The 15,256-nt window shown below is 40.6% G+C and overlaps 1 protein-coding gene across 1 annotated transcript in view; it reads left to right on the top strand.

The window, feature by feature from the left end:
- DAPP1 (dual adaptor of phosphotyrosine and 3-phosphoinositides 1) overlaps positions 1–8,709 on the top strand; it is a 47,744-nt gene extending 39,035 nt beyond the window's left edge. Inside the window, exons 5-9 of the mRNA XM_081098244.1 lie at positions 741–788; positions 2,075–2,137; positions 3,030–3,115; positions 5,156–5,243; positions 6,576–8,709. Of these exons, the coding sequence (XP_080954370.1) occupies positions 741–788; positions 2,075–2,137; positions 3,030–3,115; positions 5,156–5,243; positions 6,576–6,644 (354 nt within the window). The 3' untranslated portion in view covers positions 6,645–8,709. The remainder of the gene's footprint in view (positions 1–740; positions 789–2,074; positions 2,138–3,029; positions 3,116–5,155; positions 5,244–6,575) is intronic.
- The last annotated feature ends 6,547 nt before the right edge of the window (positions 8,710–15,256 follow it).

Here is a 15,256-nt window from a genome sequence, read left to right as displayed (position 1 = left end):
TCTATTACTACAGTCCCTTACCATTTGTTACATTTTATAGTTGCTGGGGAAGTGTATGATATTATTACCCTTGAATGAATGATGTATGTGTTAGTAGAAATGACTAATTCTCACTTCCAATTCCTTTTGGATGAATCAAGTATAAATAAACCTGCATTCCAGAAAGTCTGTTTCATGGAATACAGGTCTCCAAAGATGGTCTAAGAGCAGTTTGGTGGAGGATTGTGCAATAAAATAAATATTGGAGTGGTATTTCCAACATTCCCTTTTAAAAAGTCACATTAGCATCATACAGACTTTGGGAAGCACGGAAGTGAAGAAATTCCTTCATTTTGCTTAATCCAGTTTCCCAAATGTGTTGACCCAGCGTCAGTGTGTGCGGGCATAATGTGTGCCTAACACCCTGCAGCAATCCAAGCCGCCGGGTTTCACAGGACACACTTTGCCCAACACTGACTTTTCTAAGTGGCATGATGTGGGTTATTGTGTGCAAATAGCTAAGTCCTGTCCGAAGAGAGTATTTCAGTGGTTGCCTGTTGCTACAGAATTATGCAAGACAATCCAGTCCGACAGTCTCTAACAACACAGGAAGGATTTTCAAGGGCCTAGGTGAAGAATGAAAGGTGATTATTTAAAGATCAAAGGCAAACGTGTTTTATTTAAAGGCAGGACAGAAATAGAAAGACAAAGATCATGTTGCCATTGTTCTGGGCTTCACTTGGTGCTTCTCTCTTTTCCAGCTGGGCACCAAGGAAGGTTACCTCACCAAGCAGGGAGGCCTGGTCAAGGTAAGGAGGCGTGTGTTGCTAGTGCCAGGCGTGAAGAAAGACAGCATGTCATGTAGACTCAGTTCTCACTTTGACCCTCTTGAAAAGCATAATTGCCTGCCCATTTCGACCTCCTTATAAGATTTACCTGTTTCAAGGGTTCATCTTCATGGCCAGTATTAGCTAAAATTCTGGAAAATTACTTGACTATTTTCTGACAGAGCCTAAAGTCTCAGAGTAGCCTACAGTTAATACCCAAGAAAAAAAAATACAATCCTTTTTTAATGGAATGATGGAGGAGGAGGAGCAAGTTAACTCCAGGAAATTTATATAAAAACATTTTATTAACAAAGGAGTTAAAATTGTATAAAGTGTTAGCTAAACGTGGGCAAAAACCATCACTGGCATTAATGTAACTATGTTGTGTGTGTGTTTTTAAATCCCAAAGCAAACACAATTTACGACTTGACTACTCCCGGCCATCTAATTGTCCCTCCATTTATGTGATCATATTTTTGAAGTTACTCTTTTATTTTACTGTGCCAAGAGGACCTTCGTGTAATCTCTCTACCCTTTCTATTTAAAGAGTCAGGGCACTTAACATCTCTCAAGGGTACTTCCCTGCTTGAATGGAACCTACATATTTATTTAGTTATTTGTGTCCCTACTGGACTGGATGTTCCCTGAGGACAGGAAGTATTCATATTCACAGCAGATTTATTTTTAAATCCGTTGTTACTTCTTTAACCAGGCACATTGGCACTCAGCATAAGATTAGGGTTCAGTTAGTAAACAAAGAGATGTGGGGAACAACAGTTTTTGCCATCAATGCCGTAGAATTCTTAGGCAAAGTTTAGAGTACTGTGTGGTTTGAGGTTCCTAAACCTCAATTTGCATATTTGTAAAACAAGAATAATATTTGGCATTGTATGAGAATTGACTATATGTAAACCTTCAAGGATAGTATGTAGCCCGCAGCAGATGCTCAAAAAGTGATATGTATTCTTCTTATAACAGAGTTAATAAGATAAAAATTTTAGTGTTTGTTGTAAAACACCTTGAATATTTACAGTAGGCTATTTTTTGTTTAAATATGCCAATGATATCCTTGCCTTTACCATGAGCTTAATGCACAGAATCATTGTAATTTTTATAGGTATTTTGAAACTTTTTAACAGAAATGACACCTCAAGAATATTTTCTTGTATCTAATCTTTTAGACTTGTTTTAATCAAAAGGAAATTATCTTGTTGAAATACTGCATTTCTGTATTCCAAACCTACATGTTCTGATTATTTCTTTCTCAGACCTGGAAAACAAGGTGGTTCACTTTGCACAGGAATGAACTGAAATACTTCAAAGATCAGATGGTGAGAAACATAATAATACATTTTCCCTTTAAAAATCGGCTCTCTAGATGAAAGGAACATCTGCCTTTAAAATCCCTAAATTTTTCCTTATGAACACCTGAAACACCTAATAAATCAGTGGAGAGGTGAGTTCTTGATTCCTGAAATGAGCCAAGTTTTTTATTTGTTTGTTTTTGCAAAGATGAGATGTGTATCCCAGGAACTGCTCTTTGGGACCAGCTAAACTAGGGCAATAGAATTCCTTTCCTGCCACAAAGTATTAACTGCTTTTTACAGTGATTTCTCCCCCTATTAAAAGTATGTCCAGGTCCCATATCCATTTCACTAAACCAATTTAAATTTATTTTGTTTCTTCTCACTTCCCCAGTGCAAAATTTCTGAGTTAAAAACGCAAGAGATGCCCTCACTGGTTTGGCTCAGTGGACAGAGCATCTGCCTGCGGATGGAAGGGTCCCATGTTTGATTTAGGCCAAGGGCACATGCCCAGGTTGTGGGCTCGATCCCCAGTAGGGGGAGTGCCAGAGGCAGCTGATCAATGATTCTCTCTCGTCATTGATGTATCTATCTCTCTCTTCTCTGAAATCAACAAAAATATATCTTAAAAATAATAAAACTAAAATTTAAAACCACAAGAGAAAAATAACACCCTTCCATATGTTAAAATCCATCTCCATCAAATTAAAATTGATAAATCAATGTTCTCGTAGTGCTCAGTAGGGCAACTTCCAAACCAGGATTGCGTTTCTTCCCTTAGTAGGTTTTCTATTATCCATCCCCTTGGTGAAAGGGAAATTGACAGTTACACATAATGGAGGATTTGTTAGGGAAATAAGTGATGAACAGATCTGTGTTTTTTATGATAACATAGGTTGCTTTTTTTTTTTTTTTTAAGTCACCAGAACCAATTCGGATCCTAGACTTAACAGAATGTTCAGCTGTACAGTTTGATTACTCACAGGAAAGAGTAAACTGTTTTTGGTAAGTTGTTTTATAAGGAAAATGTTTTTAAAGTCTCCTTGCCAGGTGTTTTAACTGAGGAATAAGAAACTATGTCTTAATGTGTACAAATGTTTTGATCTGGGTGGCGTGGGCATTTATGTTAGGAGCGCACGTCTGCCAGGTACAATTGATTAGGCTGTGCATTGCCCAAGTGTGATACGCATAAGAGGATGCCATTCACTGTAAACAGCTTTATTCCTTTGGAGTTTTCTTCTCAATTATATCTTTGTTAACTTCAATGATGGGCGATTTGTATTGTTATGACAATTTCTGGGAGATGACACAAAAGTGTTTTGTTCTAGCATAATCAGTCGAGCATGACAATTTTCTAACTGGGAGAAGTCAAGTATCTTGAGAAAGAGGTGTCTTATTTCCCACCAATTTTTATTTTAAAGTTTTCAAGCCTACAAAAGTTGACATATATCCCTCATCAATTGTTAATATTTTGCCATATTTGCTTTATCTCTATCTAATCACATTTTTACCTGAACCAATTGAAGATAAATTGCAGGCACCATGACACACTATCCCTAAATACTTCAAGATGCATCTCCTAAGAATAAAAGTGTCGCTGATACAACTACAATACCATTATCACACCTAAGAAAATTAACATTAATTCTATAGTATCAACCAAGAGTAGATATCTTCAAAAATTCGCATAAAGGAATCATATGAGCTAGAAAGGATTTATACTTCTCATATAACGAAGTACTTGGAGGCAGGCAGCTGTCTTGACAAGATCAGGTCCTGTGCCTCTACAGTTTTGTTGGCCTTTTCCTCAAGCTTGCTACTCCAGACTTCATGTAAGTCATGACGAAAGATGTAGGGGTGGCCTCAGCTATGCCTGTCCATTTTTATCAGGAAGGCAGGTATTTCCCCAGAAAGTCTCCTATCAGATTTCCCCTCATATCTCATTGGCCTGGACTGGGTCCCATGGCTATTGTCGGCAGCAGAGGAAGCAAGAAAAGAGTACTAGCATCATTAGAGTTGACTTCAACTAATTATAATTTATCATCTAACTCATGGCCATGGAATTCTGTTGGTAAGAAGAAAGGAAAATATCTGTATTAAGAGCCAAGTAATAAGCTCTCTCACAGGGAATACCAAACAATGATGATTCCAGAAACCAATTTTGTACAATGTGTGTACAATGTCACTCCCTCCTTCCCACCACAGCCCACCCACCCCTCGATTGGACCTAGCAGCAAGGTGTACCTTCTGTACACAGGGACTAGCCTCTCATCTATTCAGCATTAATTACTGGTATAAACAGAATATGCTATGTGGGCTTTAGGATATAGAAACCATTCTGAATTTTAGTTCAAGGCTTTTTTTTTTCATGAAAGGGAAAAAGATGTTTGGTATTTTGCATCTCAACTGTAAGCACAGGGAGTATGGGCAAGATGTAAGATAAGGCTGACCTTATTAGTCAAATGATTTTGACTCTATAGTCAAAGAGACAATCAAATGAAGAGCTATCATATATTAGAACAAGTCTTTTGTGCCTCGTCAGAAAGTTCATCTTCCCTCCAGCAGAGACTAACTCATGGCCAGAGATGGGCAGAAGGACTAGCCCATCTAGGAGTTCGTTTCATTGTCTTTTTCTCCCCATCTTAAATAGCTAACAGCCTACATCCTCAGGGGGCAGCGTTTTTCTCACTGAAGCATGCTAACCCAAATGAGTTCCTTCATCAAACTCTTCTCTATGTTGCATGTTCTTTGAATCATAGCACAGGTTCTGAGTCATTTTACAGATCAGCCGAATAAACATGGAAGTGTTGTATTCAGTCTAAGACAAAGGACGTGGGGGTGTCCTGGACATATTTTCCTCTTCTTTGAATTCTCACTAGAAAATATAAATCTAGCCCATATTGATAACATGACTCCACAACACCCTTGACATTTCTGCAGAGTGCTGGCAGGAATAGCAGGTTGGAGTACTCTAATTAGTGTTTAACTAATACTCATTCAGCTCACCACCTGGAGTGTCTTACCTTCTTTCTTTTGTCCTATCAGTTTAGTATTTCCATTCAGGACATTTTACCTCTGTGCAAAGACAGGAGTAGAAGCTGATGAGTGGATCAAGATATTACGCTGGAAATTGGTGAGTTAAACGAGTTTTCTGGATGGATGCCTACTACTCAGAAATAACATGGTGATGATTTAAGACATATTTCTGTTGAAAGAATCAGACAATCCTGAGACTCACTGGGATATCTACTTGCAGGCTTGTGGAATAGTCTGTTCATTCTTTTGGGACATGGAAGGGCTGCAGAAAGGGGTAAAAAGAGACAGGATGAACCTGCACTGGGGTCTCAGCCCCAGAGCCTTCGCCTTGCACCTGAGCATCCATCGGTCTTCCTTTAAGTGTGCAGGCTTGGCCAATTTTGCATGGAGGAGGACAAGTGGGACCAGAAGGTCAGACAGAGGAAAGCTGACATATTTCTATAGTAGAGAATCCTCTTAAATTGCCAGAGAAGAAAGCTTGTCCTGGGTACTTAGTTTAATTTCCAGCATAAGCATTACTTTATCCAGGTCAAGGACAAAAGATAATTTAACTGCTTCCTACATACCTCCCAGGGGAAATATGGTGTGCTTATAAAAATGTATGGATCTCATACATTTTTCATATGTGTTTGTAAGTTAGTGAACTGTTGTCCCAGAACTTGGCCTTAAAGCTTTCTAAAGTTTCCTGTGGACATATTATCTTGAAACCCTGGATGTTTTTTACATAAACAGATTTTCCTAATTAAGTTTTTATGAAGTTAGCTGATAAATAGAATCTTGTTGAAACTTCCTTTCTAGATACTGGAACTTTTGGTTTGGTTATCTTTTCAGTTTGAAATCCAAATAAATATAACACTCATTTGAGATGGTTCTAATGTATTTGATATTCAGTGGAAAATATTTTGCCATGTGTAAACTTAGCTGAGATATGAGTGAATTTCGTATTTTTTCTGTTTTGTAATTATGCAAGCAACATATAATCATTATTGAAAAATTAAGGTTAAAAATACATCAAATGCACATAGTTTCAGACTTTTCCCTATGCCAATAAATATTGTAAAACAAAATCTAATAATTCTTAAGTGTTCTTTACCTGCTCACTCTACCTAATAACATATTATGAACATCTTCCCATATCAATAAATGTAGATCTCTGTCTTCTTTGGATTCATTTACTAGTATTGCACTTTATGGATAAGTATAAGTATTAGGCCAATTCCCAATATGTACTAGTTTGAGCAACCACTTTACTATAGTTCTCCTGGAAAAAAAAAAAAAGATTAAAACTTGGGGAGGGAGCATATGATAATTAATTTATAATTGCATGGTTTTCTTACTAGTCAGCATGTCTTATTTAATATTTGTTCAGGCGAGAGTTATCTTAAAATTGCTCAATAATACATACACACGTATGTGCATTTTATTACAGTCTCAAATAAGAAAACAGCTCGACCAAAGGGAAGGCACAATCCGATCTCATTCATTCATCTTTAAGTAGACCTTTCCCTCGGGGATGCCCTGGCCGGACAGCAGGGTGGCATGCTCACCACTGCTGTGATCCACAGCAGGCCTCCGCTGAAAGCTGACTACGGATTTTTCTTTAAAAACAAATCAAAAGCAGATGCTGATTTGGATCTTTCTGAACACACCACATTTGCTGACTCATGGGAAGCTGCTGCCCTGCAGGATGATGTCATCTCCTTCAGAATACCGAGTCGCCGTCGTTATGATGAAAACTGGTGCAGCTAGCTGCCACACCCAGTGTGCTCACTCTCAGAACGCACAACAGAAGAGAATGGGCTTGTGTTTTCCCTTATCGTGGTCCAAGCTTGTGGACTTCGTTTGCCCTGAGTCCCACTCTGTGTCATGGTCAGCTTATCTGACATCCAGGTTGTGCTACTACCCAGGAAGGAAACAGGTGTCTACTTTGAGGCTCAGGCTGCCTCTTTAGAAAGTATATTGAGATAACAAACAACAAAGATTGGGTTGGGCAGGGGGAAACAGGGTTATTCTTCTCCCACCCCCCTTTTATACAAAAAACAAAACAATTTCCAAACTATAATAGATAATGTTTGCAGTATTTATTTTCTCTTTGTAAAAGGCTCAGAAATTTGGTGGGTTCTTCATTCCCTTCTAATGATAAACCTGTGAGGACTAAATGTCTTATGGATGATTAGGTAGAACCATAAAGGAAGGTATAATCTAAAAAATGTCCTTTAGCCCTCGCTGGTTTGGCTCACTGGATAGAGCTTCGGCCTGGGGACTGAAGAGTCCCGGGTTCGATTCCGGTCAAGGGCATGTACCTTGGTTGCAGGCACATCCCCAGTAGGGGGTGTGCAGGAGGCAGCTGATCGATGTTTCTCTCTCATCGATGTTTCTAACTCTCTATCCCTCTCCCTTCCTCTCTGTAAAAGACCAATAATATATTTTAAAAAAATGTCCTTTAACCATTTTGGAGAAAATGTTTTAAAGAGTCAGAAAACACATTGAGGAAGGGTAATAAAGTAGCGGATGACATAGTTTAACGATAATAGTATTATAGTTATTATTATAACAACTAAAGGCCCGTTGCACGAAGAGATGCATGCAATAGGCCTTCCTTCCCCTAGCTGCCGGCACCGGTTTTCCTCCAGCACCCAGGACCCAGGCCTTCATTCCAGCCGCAGTGGAGAAGGCAAGCCTCTTCAGTCTTCACTCATTGCCTGCATATGCAAATTAACCACCATCTTTGTTGGGTTAATTTGCATATTCATCCTGATTGGCTGGTGGGGTAGCGGAGTAATATCAATTTGCATGTTTCTCTTTATTAGTGTAGATAATAGAGCGCATGTGAGCACTAAGGTACCTTCATCCAACATTTCTCCAGACAGACTACAGGGGCCTTCTCAAGAAAAGTGTGCTACAGCAATCCCTTCCCCAGAGTAAACTGTAGGTGTTAGCCCAAGAGAAGTAAGAATCACCCTGCACCTTATTCAAGGGCAACTTCTGTTGTCAGTTGAGGGAGCAATACTAGGTCCACATGCAATGTATAACAGTGTGCTTGTTACATAGCATTTTCAGACTAGAAAATGAGATTGAAGTAGGGGAATGAAATATTATCATCCAAAGCTCATAAGTAGGTTCTATTATCTAGCTTAACACTCCCTTTTTTAAAGAAAGAAATATGAAGGGAGAGCAGAACCCCCAAATACAAAGATTATGGTGCAAAGCTATAACACTGCTCTTTCAGTCCAAAGGAATGGCTTGATAAATTAGTTTTTCTGTTAATTTAAGTTTCTAGGTCTCAGAAAGTTTTGTATATTTAAAAAAAAGATGTTTAGTATATTTTGTAATATTTGTATCATATTAGGTAAAGCAAATGTCAAGTTAAAAGGTATTATGTTAAGTTTGCAAAGTAAGGAGTTACAAATGAAATCTTACTGAGATTTATGTTTTGTTTTCTCAGAACCACGCATGTTTCTCTGTGTAGGCATTATCATTTTTTACCTATTGTAAAATATGTCATGTTTATTTATATTTTTTGGTTATGTTTATTAAAAAGAGCATGCTTTTCTGTGTCTGTGATATTTTGCCATTAAAATGTTTTTAATATCTGTAACTTAAAGAAATTCAACTGACCAATATCATAAATAGCAATGAAGCATCCATATCGGTTAGACTGAGCTCCAAAGGATTCTGAGTTGAAGAAGTAGTCTGGGTTTTCAAGCATTTCTTAGTTGAATATGGAAAAGATAATAAATACATGATAACATATAGAAGTACATAAGGTAAATACTGTAGGTGAAGCACACAAAGCTAGATGATGGAGAGTGTGCTGTGGTGGGGATATAGCCTTTTTTTTTTTGAGGGTTTGACATGAAAAAGGTGAGCTAACATATATCTACTACGTCATTAGTACCCTGCTAGATGTTTTACCTGCTGCTGTCAGCAGCCCTGAAAAGTGGTCATGATCTCACCTCCTGAGGCCCTCAACTATTCCTACAAGGTCCAAGATAAGAGAGATGCACCAGTAGTGTGTCTGTGTCAGGCCATGTGTGCTATTAGGTATGTGGTTAGCATCAAGGCAGTACTTCCTAACACACTGCGGACGGATCACGAGAATTCTCGCTTCATATTACAGTGTTTTACAAAGTATCATACTTTAAAAAGATATTAGCTTGTAAGAACATAAAATAACTTCAAAATGCAATGGGTATTTAATTTTAAAGCATGCCTTTAACATTTGTGTAAAATGTTTTTTGTACTTGTTCAATAGAAACTTGTCTGGCCACTGGGTAAAGCTAGCAATAAAACTACTGGTCCGCAATGTGTTAAGACACACAGTAGTGCCCCCTTATTCCTGGGGAATATGATCCAAGACCCCCAGTGTATGCCGGAAACTGCAGATACTAGTAGTACCAAATCCTATAAATTTCCTAGACATACATAACTATGATAAAATTTAATTTATAAATTAGGCACAGTAATAGATTAACAATAACTAATAAAATAGAACAATTATAATACACTGTAATAAGTCGTGTGAGTGTGGTCTCTCTATATATATATCTGGAATTTTCATTTAATATTTTCAGACCATGATTGACTACAGGCAACTGAAACCCCAGAAAGTAAGACTGGGAATAAAGGGGGAGTACTGTATTCTCAGAATTCCCCTGGGAATATCTTGCCCACAGAAGCAATGTTCACTCCAGACCAGGAGAGTCACCCCATGGTGGGGATGGCTATTACTGCCTCAGAGGAACCCTGCCCCCCTACTCCAGAGCCACCGGACATCGGAACAGTCAGTAGGCTAGAGCCCTTCTCTTCCCGCCCACGTGGCACGTGAGAGACCAGGTTCTTAAATCCTCACCTGAGCAAGTACAGTACAGAGAGGACTTCTAGGCTTGAGGCCACCCTGCTCACTACGGATTCAGGCTGTCAGGGCAGGGTGTCAAGCAGAGTTTCCTAAATCATCTGTGGTGAAGGACCAGATCCACCAACCACCCCCCTGCCCCTTTTAATTTCAGACTGGAATTTTATAAATTCCAATAAAAATACATTGTTAGAAAAATTAAATAAAATACAAATATCATAACCCCAGTTTTATTATCAGGTTCTACAGACATAAAGTCACTATGTCAAATTGCTGTAAGATTTTACAGCTCTCGATTTCTGTACTTGTCACATACTGCTCATGGACAGAACAGCCCAGTCTGAGGACCATGCTTTGAGGAGCTGTGGTCTAAAGGACTGGCAGGTTAAAGGAACTAAAAGCCTCTTGAGAAAGGATTCACCTGGAAGTAGAGAGGGTTGAGGAGGATGTTTTATTGATGAATTATGGACATCTGTCATAGGGTGAATCTGAGCATTCTTGTCGACTACTCAGATGCTTAGCAAAACCGAAAGAAGTTTTTTCACTTGTCTCAAGGGACAGACACTGACTGTCCCATTTACAGCTGTGAAGATGGCACCCTTAGCCTTCAGCTGCCTCTAGGCATCCTTGTCTTCTGTCAGCAGCAGCAGCAATGGCCAAGGTTGGGGGGCAAAGCTCATCCCAGAGAATAGAAACAAGAGCAAATGAAATTGACAGGTGCCATGTGATGTCTGCAAAAACTGGTTTCAGGAGTACATGTAAAGGACCCTATGGGGACTCCCAGAAATATCTGGATGGCATTTAAGAGGGACTGGATTTTCCATAGAAGCAACAAGGATGGAACCAGAGCAGTGGTCCAGTGGGCTCGGGAACCTGTGGTCATTGCCCCAGTTCCAGAAAGCAACACTGGTACAGGCATACGCAGCAACTGGCAAAACACCCACATTGGTTTTCTGAGCCATGGCATGAGGGCTCTAAGGGCTAGAAAGGACGAATGTAGACCACTGCAACTGCCTCTACCTAGAAAGATAGTAAACCAAAAGCAATGGAGGGATTTCAGAGATTAGTGCCACCATCAGACTAGAGGATGCAAGGGTGGGGATTCCCACATCCTCATTCGGCACGCCTACTTGGCCTGTGCAGAAAATAGATGACTCCTGGAGCATGACAGTGGATGATGACAAATTTAACCAGGGGGTGACTCCAATTGCAGCTGTTCCAGATGTGATTCCACTCCTTGAACAAATTAACACACCCCCTGATACCTGGTATACAGCAATTACTGATTTGGCAACTGATTTTTTGTTTTTCTCTTTTCTTGATATTTATTAGTAAAGAGCATCAGAAGCAGTTTATCTGGCAAGGCCAGCAATACACCTTTCACTTTCCTACCTCAGAGGTCGATCAGTTCTCCACCCTATGTTGTGATTTAGTCCATGCAGACCCTGACCACCTTTCTTTCCACAAGACTCTCTCACATTGGTCCACTGCATAGATGACATTATACTGTTTGGACATAGTGAGCCAGAAGTACCAAGTACTCTAGGCTTATTTGTAAGACATCTGTGTGCCTGAGGGTAGGAAATAAGTCCAACAAAAAATTAAGGGCCTTCTAATTTTGTGCGTGTCTGTATGTGTCAGTAGGATAAATATCTAGAAGTGGAATTTTTGGATATAAAGGTTAATTTTGTGTCAACTTGACTGGCCCTGGAATACCCAAATTAAATATTATTTTGTGTCTGTGGGTTCTCCGGAGAATCCTAGTATTTGAAAGTTTGGTAGAGATTGCCCAATTGTCCCTCGTAAAGAGGCACAGCAATTCTATAAGCAGAGCATAAAAAATGCCTGTCCTACTAGCTATTGAATAATCCTTTCCCCATTGACTTAAGATGTCATTTTTTAAGTCCTCATATGTATCGTATTTTTCCGTGTATAAGACGCGATTTTTTTCTAAAATCATTAGACTGAAAAGCAAAGGGGTATCTTATACACGGAAGTCAGCCGAGAGCCACGCGGGTGTGTAGCTGCCCATACCTTGTCCAACAGGCTCCTCCAATCACGAGCCTTATTGTTACTGACGTCAGCTGATGCTATAATTGGAGGTGGAGAGTGCACAGATGCAACAGGGACCAGAGCGTTCTGAGCCCATGAAGATGTCAAAAAATAAAAAGGTAAATACAGATAAGCAATTGGTTACTCTGCAAAATTCAAACTGAATGCAATCAGCTATACAAAAGAGCATGGAAATAGAGCCGCAGAGACACAATTTGGACCTCCTCCCACTGAGTGATCAGACAGGGAGAAAATGGGAAGAACAACTCCTTAAGATGCCAAAAAAGAAGGCCTTAAGAGGAAAACCAGCAAAATGGGCAAACTTGGAGCAGAGGTTTAAGACTTGGATTATGGAGCAGTGCCTGAGTGGCTTATGTGTGTCAACCAAGCTTACTCAATGTCAGGCAAGAATGTTTGCAAGCGAAATGAACATAGTTGATTTTACAGGAAAGGCAAAATGGTGCTTCAATTTCATGAGGAGAGAAGGGTTGGCCACGAGAACACAGTTAGCTCAGAAAATGCCATCAGTTTATGAGGATGATCTCACATATATAGACAGTGACTCAGAAGACAGTTGTGATACAATAGAAGTTGAAGAAATTGATATGTCTGGAACTAATAGTGATGAAGAGAGCAGTGATGCAACAGAGGCTGAATAAAGTGATACGCTGCATAATATCATAGTATTGGAATGTAAACATTACCTGCAGTAATCCTATCTAATAAAAGACAAAAAGGGTACTTGACCGTACCTTCGCTATGCTTCCCATTGACTAATCAGTGAGATATGCAAATTAACCAACAAAGATGGCGGCCAGCAGCCATGCAGCTGAAGCGAGCAGGAGGTTTGCTTGCTCCAGTGATGGAGGAAACCAAGGTTCCCCGCCTGCCACGGCCAGGCTCTAAGCTCCGAAAGCAACAAAGTTTCAATTATAGAAGCTAAACAAACCCCAGATACCTGCTTTCAGCCGGCCGTGGCCACGGAGCCGGCTCTTAGCGCCAGTGACAGCAACAAAGTTTCAATTACAGAAGCTAAACAAACCCCAGATACCTGCTTTCAGCAGGCTGTGGCCTCAGAGCTGCAGCGAGCAGGAGCCCAGCTCTCAGCTCCAGTGACGACAACAAAGTTTCAATTACACAAGGTAAATAATCCCAGAATAAAAAAAGAAAAAAAGGAGAGGCTGGGAGCTTCAGTCGTCAGCCAGCCTGAAAACGGCCCTCAGCCCCTCACCCAGACTGGCCAGGCACCCCAGTGGGGACCCCCACCCTGAAGAGGGTGTGACCAGCTGCAAACAGCCATCAGCCCCTCACCCAGGCTGGCCAGGCACCCCAGTGGGGACCCCCACCCTGAAGAGGGTGTGACCAGCTGCAAACAGCCATCAGCCCCTCACCCAGGCTGGCCAGGCACCCAAGCGGGAACCCCACCCTGATCCGACACACCCTTCAGGGCAAACCAGCGGCTCCCACCTGTGCACCAGGCCTCCATCCTATATAGTAAAAGGGTAATATGTAAACTGACCCTAACAGCAGACAGACTGGTCACTATGACACACACTGACCACCAGGGGGCAGATGCTCAATGCAGGAGCTGCCCTCTGGTGGTCAGTGCGCTCCCACATGGGGGAGCTCTGCTCAGCCACAGCCAGGCTGATGGCTGCCAGTACAGCAGTGGTGGTGGGAGCCTCTCCTGCCTCCTCAGCAGCGCTAAGGATGTCTGATGGCAGCTTAGGTCTGTCTGCTCCCCACTAGCAAGTGGACATCCCCCAAGACCTGCCGGTCTGCCAGAGGATGTCTGATTGCCAGCTTAGGCCCAATTCCCTGGGGAGCAGGCCTAAGCCAGCAGGTGGTCATCCCCCAAAGGGTCCCAGACTCTGAGGGGGCACAGGCCGGGCTGAGGGACACCTCCCCCCAGTGCACAAATTTTTGTGCACCGGGCCTCTAGTTACTAAATAAAAATGTGTTCTATTTTATGTTTAAAATATTGATTTCTTAATTTTGGGTTGGAAAAGTGGGGGGCATCTTATACACAGAAAAATGCGGTATGTACTAAGGCCTGCCTGTTCCTGGGGTAGTCTGTTTCACTGATCTGTCTAGCTGTGTACCTAATTTAATTTTATACTACCTTTTCAAAACTTCTTAAGAGATTTTCACCTTATTTTTCCAGAGGAACTATAGAATAATTTGTTATACCCCTTCAAATAGAAATTGTAATAGTAGCAGTATTTGCCATGCAGAGGTTAAGTATCTCTACTTACTATCTTTTCTGAGGTTTTTAGATACATACTTATTACCTGCAATTAAAATGTCACCTCATTTATAAAAGACCTTCTTGTTTTATGAATCATAGCACTGGCAAAAATTTCCTAGACACCAATAATCCAGATAATGGAAATTCTGGATTATGATTGGTGTGTCTAATACTTCATTAGAATGTAACAATTAACTAGGTATAATTCCCTGCAGTTAAAGCATCTCTCTTGTCTCCACTTCTTTGTAAAGCAGTGGTTCTCAGCCTTGGCTGCACATTAGAATCACCTGGGAATCTTTTTAAAATCCTCTTTTCTGGACCTCATCCTCTGGAAATTTTGTTTCTTTGTTATGGGGTGGGGCCACAATATTAGTAACAAAGAAACAGAGTTTCCAGAGGATGAGGCCTAGAAATCAGGATTTTAAAAAGATTCCCAGGTGATTCTAATGTGCAGCCAAGGTTGAGAACCACTGTTGTAAAGGCTTTGGTTCTTGCAAAATTCAAATGCCCCTATTCTCTCTCAAAATAAAGCAGAATCTAATGCTAAATAAATGGCCCTATTTTGTTTCTATACCATCCTTTATCACATTTCACATATCTGTTTAATTTACTGAACAATAAGTTCTTTAAAGGTAGGTACCACAAATTAGTCTCATATTTGTATAGGATTTAAGGAAGAAGAGGGAGAGGAAGAAGCAGGCACAGTGCCTGGCCCACTACCTCACTCCACAACTCAAGGACCACATTTGCACACATTCCATGTAAAATGCACCCCTGGAGCACAGAAATATGATGTGAATTGTGCTCCTTAAGAGTTCTACAATGTGGTAGTTCTGTGAATGGCAACAGGTCCTCAATGCATGTGTACTGAACTGTATCAGGACAAACTGACTGTCAAAGAGCCCAGGAGGAAATTAACCACCGTGAATGATGGACTGCATTCCTGACTATAAAG

This window comes from Myotis nattereri, assembly GCF_964212035.1.
Source record: "Myotis nattereri genome assembly, chromosome: 1".
Classification (NCBI taxonomy): Eukaryota; Metazoa; Chordata; class Mammalia; order Chiroptera; family Vespertilionidae; genus Myotis; species Myotis nattereri.
Note: the sequence above shows the minus strand (reverse complement) of the source record. Positions and strands in the feature narration are given on the sequence as shown.